The sequence below is a fragment of the Malus domestica genome, chromosome 09 (assembly GCF_042453785.1).
Source record: "Malus domestica chromosome 09, GDT2T_hap1".
NCBI lineage: Eukaryota > Viridiplantae > Streptophyta > Magnoliopsida > Rosales > Rosaceae > Malus > Malus domestica.
This window is the reverse complement of record NC_091669.1, coordinates 12244062-12263945: the sequence shown is the minus strand read 5'-3', so window position 1 is coordinate 12263945 and position 19884 is coordinate 12244062. Positions and strand designations below refer to the sequence as shown.

At 39.1% G+C, this 19884-nt stretch overlaps 3 protein-coding genes across 3 annotated transcripts; 1 reads left to right on the top strand and 2 right to left on the bottom strand.

Annotated features, from left to right (window-relative positions):
* Positions 1-745: 745 nt before the first annotated feature.
* LOC103443233 (exocyst complex component EXO84B-like) lies at positions 746-6737 on the top strand. The gene is made up of 7 exons (XM_008382043.4): positions 746-1170; positions 1475-1572; positions 2586-3642; positions 3746-4261; positions 4930-5115; positions 5790-5926; positions 6343-6737. The coding sequence occupies exons 1-7, from the start codon at positions 1027-1029 to the stop codon at positions 6503-6505; spliced, it is 2301 nt and encodes a 766-aa protein (XP_008380265.3). The 5' UTR covers positions 746-1026; the 3' UTR covers positions 6506-6737.
* Positions 6738-7371: 634 nt separating this feature from the next.
* Positions 7372-11203, bottom strand: LOC103443232 (receptor-like protein kinase). The gene is given in 4 exon segments (XM_070827385.1): positions 7372-7480; positions 7649-8024; positions 8117-9448; positions 9451-11203. Coding segments are annotated over 3 exon segments (3183 nt in total). The 5' UTR covers positions 10952-11203; the 3' UTR covers positions 7372-7480; positions 7649-7674.
* Positions 11204-12277: 1074 nt separating this feature from the next.
* On the bottom strand, positions 12278-17321 carry LOC103443231 (uncharacterized). The gene is made up of 9 exons (XM_070827386.1): positions 16720-17321; positions 16558-16633; positions 16111-16240; positions 15877-15991; positions 15285-15376; positions 15122-15191; positions 14922-15004; positions 13327-14229; positions 12278-12528 (listed from the first exon to the last, which is right to left on the bottom strand). The coding sequence occupies exons 1-8, from the start codon at positions 17044-17046 to the stop codon at positions 14133-14135; spliced, it is 990 nt and encodes a 329-aa protein (XP_070683487.1). The 5' UTR covers positions 17047-17321; the 3' UTR covers positions 12278-12528; positions 13327-14132.
* Between the last annotated feature and the right edge of the window lie 2563 nt (positions 17322-19884).

Genomic DNA, 19884 nt, shown 5'->3' with positions numbered 1-19884 from the left:
TATGATAATTGGTCCAAAAGGTGATAAGAATAGTAAGCTGGCGGCTGTTGTGGTTATTAGAAGAATCGTTGGTTGAGCCAGCTACCAATTCTCTAGTGATAAAAAAAAATTAAAATAAAATACACAAAAATATCACTGGAGAATTGGTATATTGTGGGTTATATGGTGATTAGGATCGAGTTCAATCGACTGTGTTTTGGCTTTAAACGATTTTTCTCTTCTGTAAATTAGAACAATAATATCGCTTGTACTTAACAGCGGATTAACAAACCTAAATGAATTAAAAAAAGACTAAAATGTTTGACCAAAAAGAATTAAGAAATTAAAGCCGAAGTTGGTCATTCCACATGTAACGTAGAAAAATACGATACCTTATAAATCATATACCCTATAAAACAGTAATAACGTATTGCTTGATGTAATTTCTTTAGTCCAAGAAATCGTATACATTACAACTTAACTGATATGTAAAACGTTAATCACATTGATAGTGTACTTAATCAATGTTAAACTCTTTTTTGCCTTTTCAATACAGCAACAATGTGCTGGATCAAACAATGAATTAGTTGTAATTCGATATCCCAATAGGCGAGAATCAAATTTAAAAACTTTCTACTTACATAGATAACTATCATTAGCCGGTAGCCGGATTAACGCTTTTGATTTAATTGCACAAAATTAGGAGCCGTAAATCCTAGCCAGACCTCATTATCTTCTATAATTAACCGCTGTCAAAATCTAGTAAATCAGAGAGTCAAACCAAACCGTCTTCCATCACATTCCCGTTTCCCATCTCTTCCACCAAAACACGCTTCTTTAGCACTCGTCTCCTTTCTCTCTCCTCTCTTTCTCTCTCTTCGCTGGGCTCGGCAGCTCAACTTCCACCGTTCCACGTCCTAATTTCCACCGGCGGATAATTTGGAAATTACCTTTTCGTCCTCACCGGATCGTTCGCCCGTTTGCTCCTCGCAGCCCTAATTTCGGAGCTGCTGGTTCAGTTCATTGATCTGATCTGTCCCGCGATTGATGGCTTCGGCGAAGACGGCCCGGTCGAGAGGCACGCCGGTCAAAGAGAACGGCGTCAAGCTCCAGGAAGGCCTCAATGTCTTCAAGTCTGACAAGTTCGATACCCAGGGCTACGTCCAGTCACGATGCTCCCTCAACGAGAAGGTCACTTTTTTCTATTCCTGTACATATACATACCCCTATATATGTGTATGTAATATGCATACATGTTTTTTGTGTTCAGTGTTGTATATTTTCTGCTGTTTGGTTGCTGAGAAACCACGGGAAAGTGAAAGAACGAACTTTCAGAATTCTTGAATTGTTGATGGAATGGAATGCTATCTTTGTTTAGTTGTAGAATTTGGTTTCTTGAAACAATTTTGGGATATGCTATAAAGTTCGATTTTTCAAAATTGCGGAATCATATGAGGGGCCAATGTTAAATGTATGTATTTGAATTTTCTTGTAGGAAATAAGACAATTATGTTCGTATCTTTTGGACTTAAAGAGAGCTTCCGCCGAGGAAATGCATAGAAGTGTCTATGCTAACTATTCGGCATTCATACGGTGAGTTTTAGTTAAATGGTTAAAGTGACAAGTTAATGAGTTCATAATGTATGTGCAATTTTACCGGTTTATGTTGCTGAGGTGCTTCGCAATAACAGCACTGCCTTTGCTTGTTGATATGCTTAGTATATGGTTGGGTATTTGGGTGGCCTAGCTTGATACACTTGATTTTACGCAAGATTTGGTTGGTGAGATTCTTTAGTTTTAAAATGTACTATGTAAAATATTCCCACCACCTCCAGCTCTAGGTAGAAAGTAAAAGAAAACCTCTTTGGTTCTCTTAGACCATGTTCACACAATATAAATTTCACTTGTTTAGAGTGGTTGGATGGCCATTCTTCTCTTAGTAGTTTGGATTTCGCTGCTGTGTTTATTACGTAGTGTTCCAGCTTATCCTGGTCTATACTTTGAACTTTTCAGAGTTCAGAACCAATTAAACTTGAGATACAAAATGTTACTTGTACTTGGTGCAGAGCATACTATGATTGTAATTTTTTCTTTAAGTAAGAGTTAAAACGTTTTCGGTTTTGTACTTGTTTGTTTCTTGTTGCTTTATGCAATTGTTTAAAAGTTGGTATTCATGGCAGTTTTAGTGCTGATATAGTGACAATCAAATGATTGTATATCTCCTTAAACTTGTATTTATTTTTTGATATTTTTGTTTTTGTACTAGAATTTCCGTTCTTGTTTCTTCAGATTATATGATTGATAATATTTGGTATCGAGGTAGTTTAGTTCCATTATAGTCACAGTCAAAGTGATTATTTATCTCCTTAAACTAGCATTTATTTTTTTATGTTTCGGCTTTGTTATTAGAAATTTCTATTCTTGTCTACCTATTAGTATGGTGAACTTGTTGGGGTAACTTTTTGGTATTTAGTTTACTTGATTGTAGTTTTCAAATTCTATTGGAAGGTTTAGCCAGTTAATTCTTCAGTTATGGAGTCATTTGACTCATTCCTTTTGATACACATTAATTTTGATTTCATGTAAACTGCATTTCTTACTCACAGCACCTCCAAAGAGATATCAGATTTGGAGGGGGAGCTATCTTCTATCAGAAACCTGCTATCCACTCAAGCTGCTTTGATTCATGGTCTAGCTGAGGGAGTAAAAATCGATTCCCTTTCTAAATCTGTCCCTGAAGGTTCTAGTAAAAATGGTTTATCAATTTCTGAATATAGAGATCCTACTGACCTGGAGAAATGGTTAGTAGAATTTCCCGATCTCTTGGATGTTCTGTTGGCCGAAAGGAGAGTGGATGAAGCTTTAGATGCCCTGGATGAAGGTGAACGCGTGGCCGCTGAAGCAAAACAACTGAAGACGCTGGATCAAGCTTTGCTTGTGTCTCTGCAGACTTCTATTGTTGAACGCAGGCAAAAGTTAGCTGATCAGCTTGCTGAGGCTGCTTGCCAGCCTTCTACCCGAGGTGGTGAACTTCGTGCAGCTATCTCAGCACTGAAAAGGCTTGGGGATGGCCCTCGGGCACACAGTTTGCTGCTCAATGCACATTTCCAAAGATATCAGTATAATATGCAAAGCCTTCGTCCATCGAGCACTTCATATGGAGGAGCTTATACTGCTGCACTCTCACAGTTGGTGTTCTCTGCTATTGCTCAAGCTGCTGGTGATTCTTCGGCGATATTTGGCAAGGAACCAAATTATACTTCTGAGCTTGTGATGTGGGCAATAAAGCAAACTGAGGCTTTTGCCTCTCTTATTAAAAGACATGCATTAGCTTCATCAGCTGCTGCTGGGGGGTTAAGAGCTGCCGCAGAGTGTGTTCAAATAGCATTAGGCCATTGTTCCTTGTTGGAAGCTCGTGGTTTGGCACTTTGTCCTGTGCTTTTGAAACTCTTTAGGCCTAGTGTTGAACAAGCACTAGATGCTAATTTAAAAAGAATTGAGGAAAGCACCGCGGCCTTAGCTGCTGCTGATGGCTGGGTACTTACATATCCTCCAACCGCTACACGGCAACCTGGCAGGCCTTCAACTACATCCCTCGGTAATATGACAGCATTCCAACATAAACTTACAAGTAGTGCACATCGGTTCAATTTCATGGTCCAGGTAAATCATTTTTCTCCCACATATAATCAATTAATCAACTTTCTGTGTGGGCGTGTGTGATTCCTTATTTTATTGTGGCCTCATCGATTACCTGATCATGCAGGATTTCTTTGAGGATGTAGGACCATTGCTCAGTATGCAGATGGGCGGTCAGACATTGGAGGGTTTGTTCCAAGTATTTAATTCATATGTGAGCATGCTCATAAAAGCATTACCGGGTTCAATGGAGGAAGAAGCAAACTTTGAAGGTTCTGGGAATAAAATTGTTAGCATAGCCGAGAATGAACCCCAACAAATTGCTTTGCTGGCAAATGCATCCTTTTTAGCAGAAGAACTACTTCCACGTGCAGCCATGAAGCTGTCTCCACTGAATCAGGTTGCTTACAAGGATGATCTACGTAGAAGATCATCAGATAGGCAAAACCGGCATCCTGAGCAAAGGGAGTGGAAGAGGCGGCTTGCCAGCTCGGTTGATAGATTAAAAGATAGTTTCTGTCGTCAGCATGCTCTAGATCTCATTTTTACAGAGGATGGTGATAGCCATCTTACTGCTGACATGTACATAAACATGGATGGGAATGCAGACGAGGTTGATTGGTTCCCATCCTTAATATTCCAGGTATGCTGAGTAATGATTTTCTCTGGTGTCATTTCTGTTTGAACTCTTTTCTCTTCCTTCTTTTGAGCTGTCATGCTATTCATAGTTGGTGCTACTCAGTTCAAAATATTCCTCTGCTAGTTTGCTTTGCATGTTTCATACCCTTGTTGATGTCCTCTATGCTTAAGAAAGGGTTAAGAAAATTTTTGAGGACCTCCTCCTCTGACTTCTGTCGTCTAACTTCTTGTTGGAGGATGCCAAAGTGGCTATAAAACAAATGTCTTATGTCAAAATATTTCTGAACACATGTAGATATGTCTCCTTGCATGATACCTTGAAATTGGACTAACTACCTTGAATGTTATGGTCAACTGAAGATTATCAGGTGTGAAATGCTGTCTTTACATGATCCATAATTATACTTTTTGTTGGTTATTGATGGTCCGAACTAATGACAGAGACAATCTAAAATTTGAAAGGGACATTGATCATTTTAAAAGCAAGGACTTGAGAATTGACCAAAAAGTTCTTGTGGGTGGGGGCATATGATATTCCCCTTTTTGTGTATGCATATTCAACTTATTTGTGGTGTATGTGATCTGAGTTTTTTTGTTTTTACTATTTACATGTTTTTATTATTGACTTTTGTTAACTCCTAAGTTTCTTTTGTCATTTTTGTCCCAATTCAGGAACTTTTTGTAAAACTAAACAGAATGGCCAACATAGCAGCAGAAATGTTTGTAGGCAGGGAAAGATTTGCTACATTGCTTCTAATGAGACTAACGGAAACTGTCATATTGTGGCTCTCGGAAGACCAGAGCTTTTGGGATGATATTGAGGATGGGCCACCTTTAGGTCCTCTTGGCTTACAACAAGTATGTAATTTCTGGTCACACCATCTGATTTACTCCGTGGTGGTTTATTTTGATAATCTGTCTTGAATCCGGTATAACAACTCAAAACTTATATGTACAAGCAATAAGAAGCACATAGCCATTATCATGTGAAGGGATGTTCCTATTTTAGTAACAAGAGAAGGAACTATAGCATACAAGGAAATAATTGAAGATCTAACATATAGAGAACAAAGAAACGAGGATGGAAGGAAAAAATATAGGATTGGTATATTTTGAGTGAGGGAGTTAGAGTAAAAGGCCTGCAACTGTGATCGCTCTATTTTTTCTATGAAACTCTCTTTCCATGCTAACTGAATCCCAATGTATCGAACATGAAAAGAACTTCCTCATATACGAGGATACTAAGTATTTTGTAACCTGGCCTTTTGGAATGATATGCTGATTCCCAGTTTTTTCCTTTTTTTTTGCCTGATATTTCTTCCCAGGTTACTAATAATTTAGACAACCTAACATTTGGTACCCGCAACTCTGTGATGATATTGATGTAAATTAGAAATCAAATCTAAAGCTATGTGAGGAAATAATGCAGATTAGAGGACTCATACTCATGATAGCTGTCTTCTCCTGTCTTAATTTTGGGGATCTCCTCACTGAACACCCAATTTTATGTAACTTTTTTCATCTGTGTGCAGTTCTATCTGGATATGAAGTTTGTCATATGCTTTGCTTCTCAAGGTCGTTACCTATCTCGAAATTTGAATCGAGCTATTAACGAGATCATATCTAAAGCCATGGCAGCATTTTCTGCAACAGGCATGGATCCCAATAGGTATGCTTTGATCATCATCAATAATATACGCACACATATACATGTAGATGCATAACATAAATGCACATATATTGAGTCGTAATTGCAACTTATTCTATTTTTAAGCAAAAATTATCCTGGACCCGGTAAAAAAACAAATCACCCGTTGTAAAAAAGTTGGGTAAAACCTTCCAGTACGACACTTCCATCTTTTTTATGCTGGACGCTTTTATCTGTTTTGTTTTATTTATTTTTAATTTTGTCATTTATACGAGAACAATCTAAAGGGATTTGATATTATCTTGATCGATCTTTTTCTATATTTATTATATTCTTTGTAATTTACTGTATTCCGAGTTCTTATTTTGTTGTGATTACAAGACGTATGGCGTTTGAGCAGTTGGTTTACTGTATGCCGGGTTGTAATCTTGTTTCAGTGTCCTTCCGGAAGATGACTGGTTCAATGAAGTCTGTCAAGATGCAATTGAAAGATTAAGTGGGAAACCAAAAGCCGTGAACGGGGATCGGGATCTTAATAGCCCGACCGCCTCTGTTTCAGCACAATCAATCTCATCTGTTAGATCTCATGGGAGTTCCTGAGGCACACCAAGTTTCATCTCTCTGTAAATTAAATAGAAAACTATCCTTGTATCCTTTAGAACCCCTCCAGTATAATTTTGGTCACCATCATCCTTTTCCCTCATTTTTTTCTCTGGAGGACGACGTTTCGTCTCACAAGGCTAGGAATTCTTTTTGAATGATTTGAGTTTGTAAAGTTGTTGATTGCAGTTGTTTGATCGGAATACAAGTTTGTATAATTCTTTCACAAGTTCGGGCAGAGTCGCATAATCCGTATTGATATTGCCGTTACCCCGAATTCATGTGAATATTTCCTTCCATTGATAAAAGAAGACATTTCAATGTGTATAAATATAATGCATGGTACAGTATACTGCGTTCCGTTTAGAATTAGCAGCTTGTGCAAAGAGAAATGTTTAAAATACTCTACGTTCGTGAAATATCGTTCATTTTGACCCACCAGTAGTATAATCTGTCATGTGTCGGTGTGACGATCACACTAAACATTTGCCGGTACATGCTTTCTGGGAAAAGTCAGTGTATCGAGATCCGGGTCTCATTTAAACCTGCCTAATTTGACATCCACACTTCCGGATTAGCTTGGAAAGGTTGTATCTTCGACTTCGTTGCTATTTTAGACATTAGATCTAACTGTTTAGTTTAGATCTTCAATTTCCAATCTCAACTGTTAATTCCTCGCGTGCAGTCAGTGCTACGTAGTATTGAAGAAAAATCCAAGATTTTGATCACTCGTGTCTTCCTTTTTCGACTCAGTCGACTCAAGTTCTCTTCCTCGTCCTCACTCGACTCGGTCATTCATATGGTTAACATCATAAGAAGCTTATCATCGAGGTGCCAATACCTACATGTTAGTTATATATTTAGAATGCTTGAAGTCATTTCCCTTAAAATTGCATATCGAACCTACATTGCACATGTTCACAGATGCATCACTATCCAGTAGCATTAAACAGCACTAAAAGTACGCCGGTCACAGCAACCAAAAAAAAAAGGTCGTACCCAGTGCACAAGGCTCCCGCTTTACGCAGGGTCTGGGAGAGGTGAATGTCGGCTAGCCTTACCCCCATTTATGGAGAGGCTGCTCCCAAGTCTCGAACCCGAGACCTACCGCTCATGGGCGAAGGCACTTGCCATCGCACCAAGGCAACCGATTTGGAAAAATTCAAAGGCTAGCCTTTTGTGCTTCTCACTTGGGAATCTGCATCTAACAATTGCTTGATAACAGCTCTCATCGTGGGCCTCCTTTTCGGATCTTTCTCAGTACATCTGAAAGCCACCATAAGCACCTCGATAACTTGATCCATGGTCGTTGAATCCAGAAGTTCCTCCTTAAGGCTTGAATCGACGATCTGATCAATTTGTTGCGTGCTGCTCCACACTGACTTGGCCCATCCTGCAATGTCAGTTTGCTCCATAAATGATGGATCCAATGCCTTCTTTCTAGTTATCAGCTCAAGTAAAACAATCCCGTAACTGTACACATCAGATTCCACGCCCTTTGCCGTTCTAAATGCATTTTCTGTCGAAAGCCATGAAAAAATAACAACTCAGTTCATTGAGTGCATGAAATGTACAAACATTTCTGAATACAAAATAAACTAGAATAATTACCTGGTGCAATATATCCGGTTGTACCCACAACCGCAATGGATGTCGTTGGTGCAGAAGATTGGTGATCCAGAAGTTTAGCAATGCCAAAATCAGCAATATGGGGCTCCATATCAGAGTCCAAGAGGATGTTCATAGGTTTGATGTCTCGATGCACTATCGGGGGATCACAATCATAATGGAGATATTCCAACCCGTATGCAGTTCCAAGCGCTATCCTGTAGCGAACACTCCACTCAAGAGTTGGTGGGGGTTCAATTTCATGTAAAACATCATGAAGGCTCCCATTTTGCATGTACCTATACAAGATTAAACCGTGGTCTTTTCTTAACCAGAAGTCTTCCAATCTAACCAGATTCCGGTGCCTAATTGACCCAAGGGTTTGAATTTCTCGAACCATGCTCAAACGCGTTCCTTCGTGCCCTGCAAATTGAAGCTTCTTGACTGCATAATCTTTGTCTGTCGCCAAGGAGGCCTTATAGACTGTTCCATGGGCTCCTCTCCCAATGATATAGTGACCATTCAGGTTTTCTGTAGCCTCCAGTACCTTGTTCAGCAAGGCAGATGGCCCCTCTTGAGCTGAGATCTCAAGATCGTGCTTGGCCTTTTTGCGCCAGAGGAACAGATAAATCAGCCCATAAAGCACAAAAACAACAAATATCGAGGATCCTAGAGCTATAAATGCAAGTTGCACTTTACTAAGGCCTTTCCGGTTGCTTGGTGGGCCGTTGCAAGGCTTAAAACTGCTGTTTCCTGCGCACGTTGAGCCACATGATGGAAGGTTATTGACACATATGTAGGGATTGCCCAAAAATGACGATGGGGATGAGTTCAACAGCTTCATCAACGTCTCTGGTACGGGGCCTGTGAAGTTGTTGTCTGAAATATTAACCTCAGTTAGTGAACTCATACCGTCGAGCACTTTTAAAGTCCCTGTCAAATTGTTATGAGAAAGATCTAATTGTTGTAGCCTTATCAGCTTCCCTAGCTCCGGAGGAATCGGACCTGTCAATCCATTGTTGCTAAGATTTAATGCATAAAAGATACTCTGCAATGCTCCAATTGATGGTGGAATCACACCTCCGAAAAGATTTCCACCAAGTTGTAGCTCTGAAAGCTTTTCGAAGTCTGACAAGAAAGTTGGGATGCCACCAGTGAAGCTGTTGTCGCTTAAAATCAGTGTTGATAAACCTGTCCAACTTCTCAGAATTGACGGAATGGAGCCATTCAACAAGTTGGACCGCACATCAAACTTATCCATTTTGGTACACTTAGATAGTTGAGGAGGCAGAGAACCAACCAAATTGTTCTGGAAAAGAACCAATGTACGGAGCTCTGCAAGATCCCCAGCTCCGGCGGTATAGCTCCAGTTAACTTGTTTGCGGACAAATTGATAGTTGTGAGGTTGCCACAGTTTCCCAAGCTTGATGGAATAGCTCCACTAATCTCATTGCTGCTGATGTCCATGTAATCGAAGTTTGGATTTTCTGCAAATTCCGGGAGAGCTCCACTGAGGTTATTCTGTTCAAGCTTCAACCTCCAAAGAGTGGAGCAATTTCCAACATCAGAAGGTATGGAGCCTTGAAGTCGATTGGAAGCCATAGTCAACACCCTTAATCGCTTTCCATGGCAAAGATTTGGAGGGATTGTACCAGTGAAGTTATTATTCAGAAAATCTAACTGCACTAGACTGCTGTTAATCCCCAGACCTTGAGGTATAACTCCAGAAAACAGGTTGTTAAACAACGAAATATTCTGCAGCTGCTTCAGCTCAGTCATCTCTACAGGCAGCTCCCCCGTGAGGCTATTATTGTACAGAAGGATGTGCTGAAGACTCTGAATCTTCCAAATGCTAATTGGGATTTCACCAGTTAACCTGTTCTCGAACAATTCAAGATCCTGCAATTTGGTCAGCATCCCCAATTCACTAGGAATTTCTCCCTCTAGTTGGTTCGTATACAAGTGTAGTCCGGTCAAGGACGTACACTTACTAAGTTCAGGAGGTATTTTCCCAGACAAACGGTTATCAGGAAGGTACAGAAGTTCAAGCTTCTCTAGTTGGCCGAAGGACGACGGGATAGTCCCCACTAAGTTGCTACTCACAGCAGCAAACTGTGCTAAATTACCACAATTTCCCAGGCTTGATGGAAGACCTCCACTAAACTGATTGCGTGACAAATCCAAGAAAAACAAATTCTTGCAATCCCCAGAACCCAAATCAATCCTACCCTCGAGATGGTTCCCACTAACTTCAAGATACACTAGGTTCCCAAGATTGTTCAGACTCTTAGGCAGGACTCCACTCAACTGGTTATCACCCAGATACAACTCCTCCAATTTACTTAAATTCCCAACATTTGCAGGGATGGAACCATTCAAACTATTCTCATACAGATAAATATAGACCAAGCCGGAAATCGAAAACAAGGGTTCAGGGATTTCACCAGAAAAACCATTTACCGACAAGTCCAAGTACTCAAGTAAAGTACAATTGGCCAAGCCGGTTGGGATTTTGCCACTAAAGTTGTTGGAACCCAAAGAAAGAGTCTGCAAAAACCTAAAGCTGGCAACTTCAGGACCCAATTGGCCAGAAATTCCTAACCCGGTGAGGTTTAAGGCAACCACATTGTGGGATTTATCACACTGGATTCCAACCCATTGGCAAGGATTGGAATCAGAGGCATTCCAGGTGGAGGATATTGGGGTTGGGACTATAGTCCAGTGCTTGAGGAGGGACAACAGTGCCACCCCATCAGAGCTCAAGCTAGATACAAGAGGTATGGGCACAGAAAAGAAGAACAACAATAAGAAGAAGAAATTTGAGAGAGAAAGCTGCATGCTTTGGTGTCTAATTAGATGAAAAGAAAAAAGAAAAATATTTGGTAAAGATATGAGCTTTAGCTACTGCATGTAGATTTTTGAGAGAGAGAGAGAGAGAGAGAGAGAGAGAGAGAGAGAGAGAGGACGATGTTGGGATTTTGGTAAAGATTTGAGCTTTAGTGGTAAGCACGCTTATTTGAGCTCACAGTAAAACCCGGCAGCATTTAGATTGAATTGAGTTGGAAACTGAGTGGAAAAGGAGAGGATTGTGTTGGGGTTTTTGGCATGGCGGTTGAGGCTGTTAAATAGCGTAGAATTGAGTAGAATATGGAGTGTTTTTACGCGTACTTCTGGTTGGAGACCAGTGTGGACCTTAGTCATACTTTTATAACCTGACAGAACCAAGAAACGATAAAGACTATTTTCCTGTGTGTTTTATGTGTGTTATTTGACAACTAAAATAATAAAAACTAAAATTTGTTTTTTGTGTGTGTGAACAAAGCATAAGGATAAATACCTTCTAGTGAAATTGTGTGATGAAATCAGGGTGGGTGGGTGCTTGTGTTCACACAAACATGCCTGCAGGGTGATTTCACATTTTGACCACAACGTATGAATCCAATATAATGTGTGTTTTAGGCTTTTAGCGGTTATATTTAATTTTTATAATTAATAGATTTTATTTATTTATTTTAATTCAATATTACGCGTGTTTAAGCAGTTATATTTAATTTTTATAATTAATATATTTTATCTATTCGTTTTTCTTACCTACTATATATTATTGAAAAAAATTATAAAATATTTGTGTTCTGATTTTATTAATAAAAAAGTGGGGCTTATAGTACATTATATATTGTCGAAAATGAGAATTGACATTTCTAAATATTTTGGAGCGTTTGGTTTCTCAATAGGATGTAATAATTTTAAACTCTTTCCTTCTCTTAAATAATAATAATTTAAAAAAAAATAATACCAACCATATATATCAATCCCCAACCCCATTTGTTACAAGATAAACATGGACTGATAATTGTTTATGCGCACGCGTTAATTTAATTGTCAATATACACATACAAAATTATATAATTAATATAAAATACCACGATTGCAATATATTCGTATTGGAGGATTATATTCACACCCTATATTACTTCTCTCACATCTTTTTAATTTTTTAATATTTTTCTATCAAGTGGTAGTTGTGTGTAGAAAATATTAAAAAATTAAAAAGATGTGGAAGAAGCATTTTAAGATGTGTGAATATAATCTCTCATTCGTATTATATAAGTTGTCCATGGATTATTAATGTATTGTATATGCCATATTTAACCACTCCTCAACTACACTAAAGCATCAATTATTTATTGTTTTTGGTTTGTTAAACTGTCAATAAAAAAGGCAAATCCTTCAGAATGGACAATGACATTACGCAATGTGAAAACAAGGCATGGATTTGCGGAAGTCTCGTCCAAAGGTGGAGCTGACTGCACACAGCCACGTCAATACTGGGGACAAGAAAAGGATTCCTCCAACTATTTTAAGGGAGGGAGGCCCTACTTACTTAACCACCACCAATTGTGACTTCTGACTTTCTGCAAAATAAACATATTATTTTACTTATCAAAAATATAATTAAGCCTAATACTTGGGTGTGCGGGTAAATTCAGGGTTTTGACAATGAAATTGTGGGTGGGAATAAAATAAATACATAGTAAACTATTGTGAAGAAAAAAAAAAAAAAACACCTCTCAATTAGTTTTATTCCTAATCATATACTATCTATCATCTTACAATTTAACGTTAATTATCGTACCTATTGTATAAAATAAAAAATATAAAATGACAGAAAGTACATAGAAAGTCAGTGAGTCTCCTTAGCTTTTCTCACATTCCACATCCCCTTTGACAAATGTGGTCGGAGGAAAAAATATCGGAAACATGGACCATGACCATTGATCCATGAACCGTTACATCTTTAGTCTCTAGATTTTTAGCCAACGACCCGACGGCTATGAATATCGGTCCATGCTATGGGTCAATCCATTCTAGTTGCGAAAGCACGTATAGAAAATCAGTGGGTATGGTCAAAATCAAGAGCACCCGCACCCAATAAGGTCAAGTAGGGCTTGCATAAAGTGAAGCAAGAACTGCAAACTACCCACTTCCTATTTTTCTTCACTTTCCAGTAAGTCTTCACAACCTATGAATTCAGTTCACTTACAAGTAATCAATGGCACGCGAGGACCAACGCATAGTTCCATCATATTTGCTTCAAACTAGTTATGGAAAAAATGTGTTTCCTCTCGCCGATGAACATCAAGATACCTACTAATCTCGAGGCCAGAGGTACAAGAAAATTGCTTGATGGTTGCCTAGTGAAGTAATATTACCTGAAACAAACGAGCAGCTGAAGACACCTGACCTCCTCAAATGAATAGTGCATTGTCATTTGGTATTGGAATATCCTGTATATAAACCACATAGCATGTATATAATACCCAACATCTTTCTGAAAAGTCATGCTTCGAACATCTTGAATGGTAAAACTGCATGTCTAGCTCCTCGCTTAAACGATGATCTATGACTAGTCTAAGTTATTAGTATGTCGTGGGGATGGAAATGAAAAACGTGATGGAAACGGAAAACATGATAACTAATGGTGTGTTTTCCTAAGTATTCACAACGGAATGGAAGTTATGCCATCAAATAGAACTGAGGACCACCTTCAGATGATTGGTTGAGATAAGTTAATCACTCAAACCTAAGTTCAAAAATAATGTAAGGTAGCAAGATGTCTATATGGATGGTCATTCCTAATTTCGACATACAACAATTTAATCTGTAGACAAATGCACGACCCACCACCCTACAGATGATAACAATATTTTTGCCCCTAATATTGCATTAACACATACTGCTGAAATATGCATGTCACAAATACGCTATAAGATGATAACAATTTGAGCCCCTAACATCCAGGCATTAACACATACTGCTGAAATGCATGTCACAAGTACGTTATAACATGGCCAAATGGTATGTTCAAGATGCCACTAAGCGCATTCATTCACATGAGGGGAGATGCTAATGCTGATGACGTGACTATGAAATAGATGCATGCAACAGCTGCAAGATGCATCCTATCATGTGGTTGTGATTGTCTCTAGCATAAGGAACAGAGTACATCCCCTTCAAGCTACTGGTATGTCATAGCCGGTGGAGCTCCATTGGCAGCAGGGACAGCACCAGGGTGGTTTCCATCCTTCCTTTTCCCAAATGGGTTCTTTGAATATGTATTTATAAGTCAAGAAGAAAACATATATTGCCAATCACAAAAGGAACATAGACAAGTCACGAGTAACATATATATCTGTGGTGAGGTGGATCAGAATTCAGAATATATATATAGAAGTTATTTTAAGGAATATTGGAATTAAAATTATTCTGTAAAATAAAAATCTTGCTGCAAATGCCATTTGGTAATCTAAACTCTGGTATCACTATGATATACCAACCACAAAAGGGTATTCAAACCTTTTATTCATGTAACATTAATCAGTCACACTGACGCACACAGAAAAGGCACATCAACAGATGACTTGTGCACGTCACTAAATAGGATTTGCTAAACTCCATATACTAATTTAAGACAAGTTTCGTGATTATGTAGAGCACCAACAAACTATACATCTGGAAACCTAGATTAAAAAATAGAGCAAGAACCTGATCGATCTGACTCAGCATTGGATCGTATAACCCACAAAACAAAAATCCATCCTAGAAAACAGAGTTTGGAAACATGAATGTTACAGGTGACTTGAGAAAGTAGAAACTAGTCACAGTCATACATGTAAGACAGTCCAGCAACCAGGTACATGTGAGCACGAATTTTGACCTATGCTTATTTATACTTGCAGTCCAATTAATATTAACTTGCATAAACAACAAACAAAATATCAGCCATAAGAAAATTCAAAAAGGATATTGTATTCTCATGCCTACAGAACCAGAACTGGGGATAACAGCACCCTGCAAAGCATGGTGTACATTGGTGGCACTGTTCACATCCTGCATGGGTTATACAGAAAATCTGTTTAGTAAATACAGAAAAGGGCAGGCAATCAGAATATTTATCCCAATATGAAAGCGTCAATGAACAGCATTTAATTGCTAAATATTACTTACTTCAAACTCAATGAAACAAACAGTATGCCTTTCTTGTCTTAAGATCTTCATTTGCTTAAATCCAGGTTGTCTGCATTACCAAAAATTTATATTTAGCTTGACACCTTTCTTATGAAACAAAGAAATGAAACACATCCTAAGGTAAGGGATGAAACATTCATACGAGCTGAAAAGGCCCCTCAGTTCTTCCTCATTAATTGTCTCTCCCAGATTTCCAATAAATAAGGTATTGCACGGTGGGTTATCTTTAGTGTTCTGCAGGAAACATGAACCATTATAAAGAAGAACAAATTATATTTATCGGATTCCTACATCATGGACAGCCAACAGTTATGAAAAAATTGGCCACTGCGAAACAACAAAAGTACAGCAAACAGGAAGAAAGAAAGTGGGGAATACACAAACAAAATAAGCTAGATAAAGGGAAGAAAATAAATCTTTGAACTGTGAGTCAAACAAGTAAAAATGAATAGCTAATCTGCTTAGTTAGTTTAAATATCATTTTAAGGCTGCACTTCAGTTTTTTTCCTCTTCGATATAATATACATTCATTTATATAAACAAGAGAAGAAGGGGCACAGTGGTTGTTTGACTAAGTGATGGCTAGACAAACTATATCTCTTGATAAATATCAATATCTCAACTCCCCACACACACACCCCAATCCAAAGAATAAAAAAAAGGAAATTTGTGAGGTTCATGCAAACACAAACTCTTTACCCAACATTTTACGCACACAAAGCATAGTGGATTACCAGAACAGGTACATAACTACTCGGTGCTGGTACAGGAGGAGGAGGATGCATTTGTACTGGAGGAACAGGATAACCACCATATGGATCATACGTAGGAGGTGGTGGAGCCATATACCTGGGCCACACGAGCAACATTCACATGAGAAAATGTGAAATATCTGGAAAGGAAAACATATGCTCTATTGAGCAGCAGAAACAATTTTTTTCGAAATTAGATGAGCAATGTTTGATTACCCGTGTGGCCCCCAAACAGGTGGAGGAGGAGGATGAAAAGGAGATGGACTGCTATAGCCAGCCTGTGAGTAGTCACCACCAGTTCGCAAACGTTTACTCTGATCATAAGGGCTTGTATCGCCTACAATTCCTACAGTTTTGAACTCAAATTAGATAGTCACAAAATATTCAATCAAACTCTCTAAGCTAACCAAAAACCATTGTTATTACGATTCGAACCAACATAATGCGGTAGTGATAAACATAAGCAACAGAACCGATACTTGCACATTACCGGAAACAGGAAATTATCTCCTATTCCGCTAACAAAATTGAACTTTAAACCAAATACATTGAGTACTACACAATGTAGATAAAACTCTATGAACTAGATCCCTAACAAAATACCGAAAACAATAAAACTCTCCAATTCAACTCAAAAAGTAACAAATTGATCACCATCCTAACCTCTTTTAACAAAAAGATTCTTCTTTGCCATCTCCGTGTGCAGCACAGCCTTCGACTCCGAATCGAAAATCATACCCTAAACCCCAAAATCCAACAAAAACTCAAAATTTCATCATAAACATCAAAATTAAAATTCAACGTAAGAAATTATTCAAAGCTAACCTGAAGGGCGTCTTTGGCAGCAATGGCTTGATGAGCAGTGGAAAAGAGCGCGAAACTCATAGGCTTCTCGCCCTTGTTGTTGACCTGCGAGGCCTCGTATCCTGGCAACCATCTCAGGAGGTTCTGTATCTCTCTCTCCTTCACATCCTCAGGAAGACCAGTGATGAATATGGTGCGAACCTCATCGGTAAGGGGTCGGTTGGGGTTGTCGACGAGGTGGTGAGGAGGAGGAGGAGCTATAGAGCCAACAGCCGGAGGGGGAGGCGGAGGAGCGGCGGCTGCGGGCTGCCATTGCTGGTGGTACGGGTGGATCCCAGTGCCGGCCATATCCGATTTGTACGCAAAACCCTAGAGAGAGAAAGAGAGGGAGGGAGGGAGGGGAGAGAGAGTTGAGATTTGTCGGAGGTAAAAGTTGAGTGTTTGGAATGGGATTTTGCTGCGAGCGATTGGGAATTTGCCGAATCGAGTTGTAGAAAACTGCAACTGTATAGGGTGCCGACCCTCTGATTCACTTACCCATCGTGTGTTGACACGTGCATAAAGCAAGATCGTGAGGTTTATAACATTTTCCGTATTTTTGAGTTTGTTTTATTTCTTCTTCTGGCGTCCACCGGAGAAAGTTTTTGTGATATTTATGACACCGATTTATAAATTAATAATTTTTCATAGAATTTGAGATATTTTATTTGAGTTTTAGAGATTTTATAAAAAAAAATTTAGTGTTGTAGCCTATTTTATCTGACAAGGAGAAGGGAGGCAGCGGTAGAGAGAAAGAAGACATACGCGTTTGTAGAATTGTCTAGATGAATGTGTGAGAAATGCATAGTCTAAGGAAAAACACGTGAGAAATGCAAAGTTAAATAAAACGTCTATGGGACGTCATCAATGATATGATCAACCCAAGGTGGGTGCCTCGTTAAAACCCAGTTAGGTAGCAAAAACCCAGTTGGAAAAATGCTCATAATCGTAGGGAAAAAGAGGATCAAGCAAGTATACTTCAGGATATTCCTCCTAAGTTTGACACGATTCTAAAGAGAACTAGCAATGTTACAACTCAGAAAGTTTACGCATACAAATTCCATGAACAAGCTTCCTAAAACGTCGCATTCAGTAGTGATTTGGTGAAGAGGTTGGCCAGATTGTCTTGTGAACAGATTTGCATGACTTCAATTTTCTAATGCTTTTGTTGTAGATGTGAGAAGAAGAACTTCAGCGCATTGTGCTTGGTGTTGTCTCCTTTGATGTAACCCTTCTTGAGTTGTTCGATGCATGTTGCGTTGTCTTCATAGATCATCATCGAGACATCAACGACGGGGTAAAGATCACGTGAGCTTCAAATATGGCTCACAACTGCTCTTAACCAAAAGCATTCCTGAGTTGCTTTATGTAAGGCGAGAATTTCAGCATGGTTAGACGAAGCGGCAACGAAGGTTTGTTTAATTGACTTCCAAGAGATTGCAGTGTCTTAAATGGTAAAGACATAACCCGTTTAAGAGCACGCCTTGTGTGGATCAGATAAGTATGCTACGTCGATATAACCAACAAAGCGAGAATCGACTTGAGAAGCGGGGGGTGCAGCATCACTCAAGGATTCGTAAGGATAGAACAAGCTCAAATCCATGGTACCTTTAAGGTAGCGGAAAATGTCTTTAACACCAGTCTAGTGTGTGCGCGTTGGTGCATTACTGTATCTTGCCAAAAGATTAACAACAAAGGAAATGTCGGGTTTAGTGCATTGAGCTAAGTACAATAAAGCTCTTATCACACTTAGATAAGGAACTTCCACTCCAAAATCTCTTCACCATCCTCCTTCAGACGGAAGGGATCTCGTTTTGTATCTAGCGATTGAACGACCATAGGAGTACTCGAAGGCTTCGCTTTATACTTATTAAAGCAACGCACCACCTTCTGGGTGTAGTTCGTTTAATGTACTAAGATTCTATCCGAACAGTGCTCTATCTTAAGACCAAGACAGTATCGAGTCTTTCCTAGATCTTTTATCTCAAATTCCAACTTCAGGTGTGCAACAGTTCTCGCGAGCTCTTGATGAGTTCTAATAAGGTTCATGTCATCGACATAAACTGGAACTATCACAAAACCGGACTGTGACTTCTTAATGAACACACAAGGGCATTATTCCTTGTTCACATATCCCTGACTAGTCAAATATTCACTCAGACGATTATACCACATTCTTCCAGATTGCTTCAAATCGTAGAGTGAACGCCTCAGCCGAATTGAAAGCGTGTTCCGGGATTTGGAAATATTTGATCCAGTCAATGTAAGTTCTTCGGGAACTTTCATATAAATTTCTGTATCAAGATCCCCATAGAGATACACAGTTACTACGTCCATCAGTTGTATACTCAATTTTTCGGAAACAACCAAACTGATAAGGTAGCGAATAGTAGTCACATCCATAACAGGTGAATAAGTTTCGTGCGTTGTGAGAAGCCTTACATAATAAGACAAGCTTTGTAACGCACAATTTCGTTCTTCTCATTAAGCTTCCGAACGAAAACTCACGTGTAGCCAACGAGCTTCACATGTGAAAGAGTATGAGCTACAAGTCTAAACACTTTACATTTCGTAAACGAATCGAGTTTGACTTGGATTGCTTGTTTCCAGTTTGATTAATCGGTTCTACGTCGACATTCATCAACGGAACGAGGTTCAAAGTCATCGCTTAACATGATCTTAGTAGCTACTGCATATGTTAATGCATCATCAACGATCATCTCATTTCTACACCACACATCATCATTTAAGCTAGCATAATAGACCAAAATATCACGATTCTTAAGAGGTGGATTCGTCTTTTCAAGGATGCTTCCGTAATCTAGAATTTCTTCATGAGTTAGATAGAATGAGTAAGAGACGGTCGGATTCACGATAGGTTCTTTAGGTGCATGTGCCGTGGGTTTCCTTTTTCGAGGGTGTGAATCCTTTAAACCAAGTGGTATTTCACACTTTTGTGTAGGGGCAGATGATTGGCTAGCCGCTAATGTACGTGGATCACCAAAGTTGGTATCCCGGGCCTCCATAAGGGAAGTCCGTTGTACATTTGGTACATTCATCTTTGCAGGCATATGCGTAGCTATAATATGTGACCTTGTCACTCGCGCTAGAATGGTGAAAGCATCTGGCATGCTCTGAAGATCTAAT

What these genes read in the sequence shown, in the direction of transcription:
- LOC103443233 (XM_008382043.4), top strand. Translation starts at nt 1,027, where the DNA reads ATGGCTTCGGCGAAGACGGCCCGGTCGAGAGGCACGCCGGTCAAAGAG. An exon ending in AACTATTCGGCATTCATACG is followed by an intron (nt 1,573 to 2,585) that starts GTGAGTTTTAGT and finishes TCTTACTCACAG; the next exon opens with CACCTCCAAAGAGATATCAG. An exon ending in GTCCTCTTGGCTTACAACAA is followed by an intron (nt 5,116 to 5,789) that starts GTATGTAATTTC and finishes ATCTGTGTGCAG; the next exon opens with TTCTATCTGGATATGAAGTT.
- LOC103443231 (XM_070827386.1), bottom strand. Translation starts at nt 17,046, where the DNA reads ATGGCCGGCACTGGGATCCACCCGTACCACCAGCAATGGCAGCCCGCA. An exon ending in TTTGTTTCATTGAGTTTGAA is followed by an intron (nt 15,005 to 15,121) that starts GTAAGTAATATT and finishes TAACCCATGCAG; the next exon opens with GATGTGAACAGTGCCACCAA. An exon ending in TCTGTAGGCATGAGAATACA is followed by an intron (nt 14,230 to 14,921) that starts ATATCCTTTTTG and finishes ACTTATAAATAC; the next exon opens with ATATTCAAAGAACCCATTTG.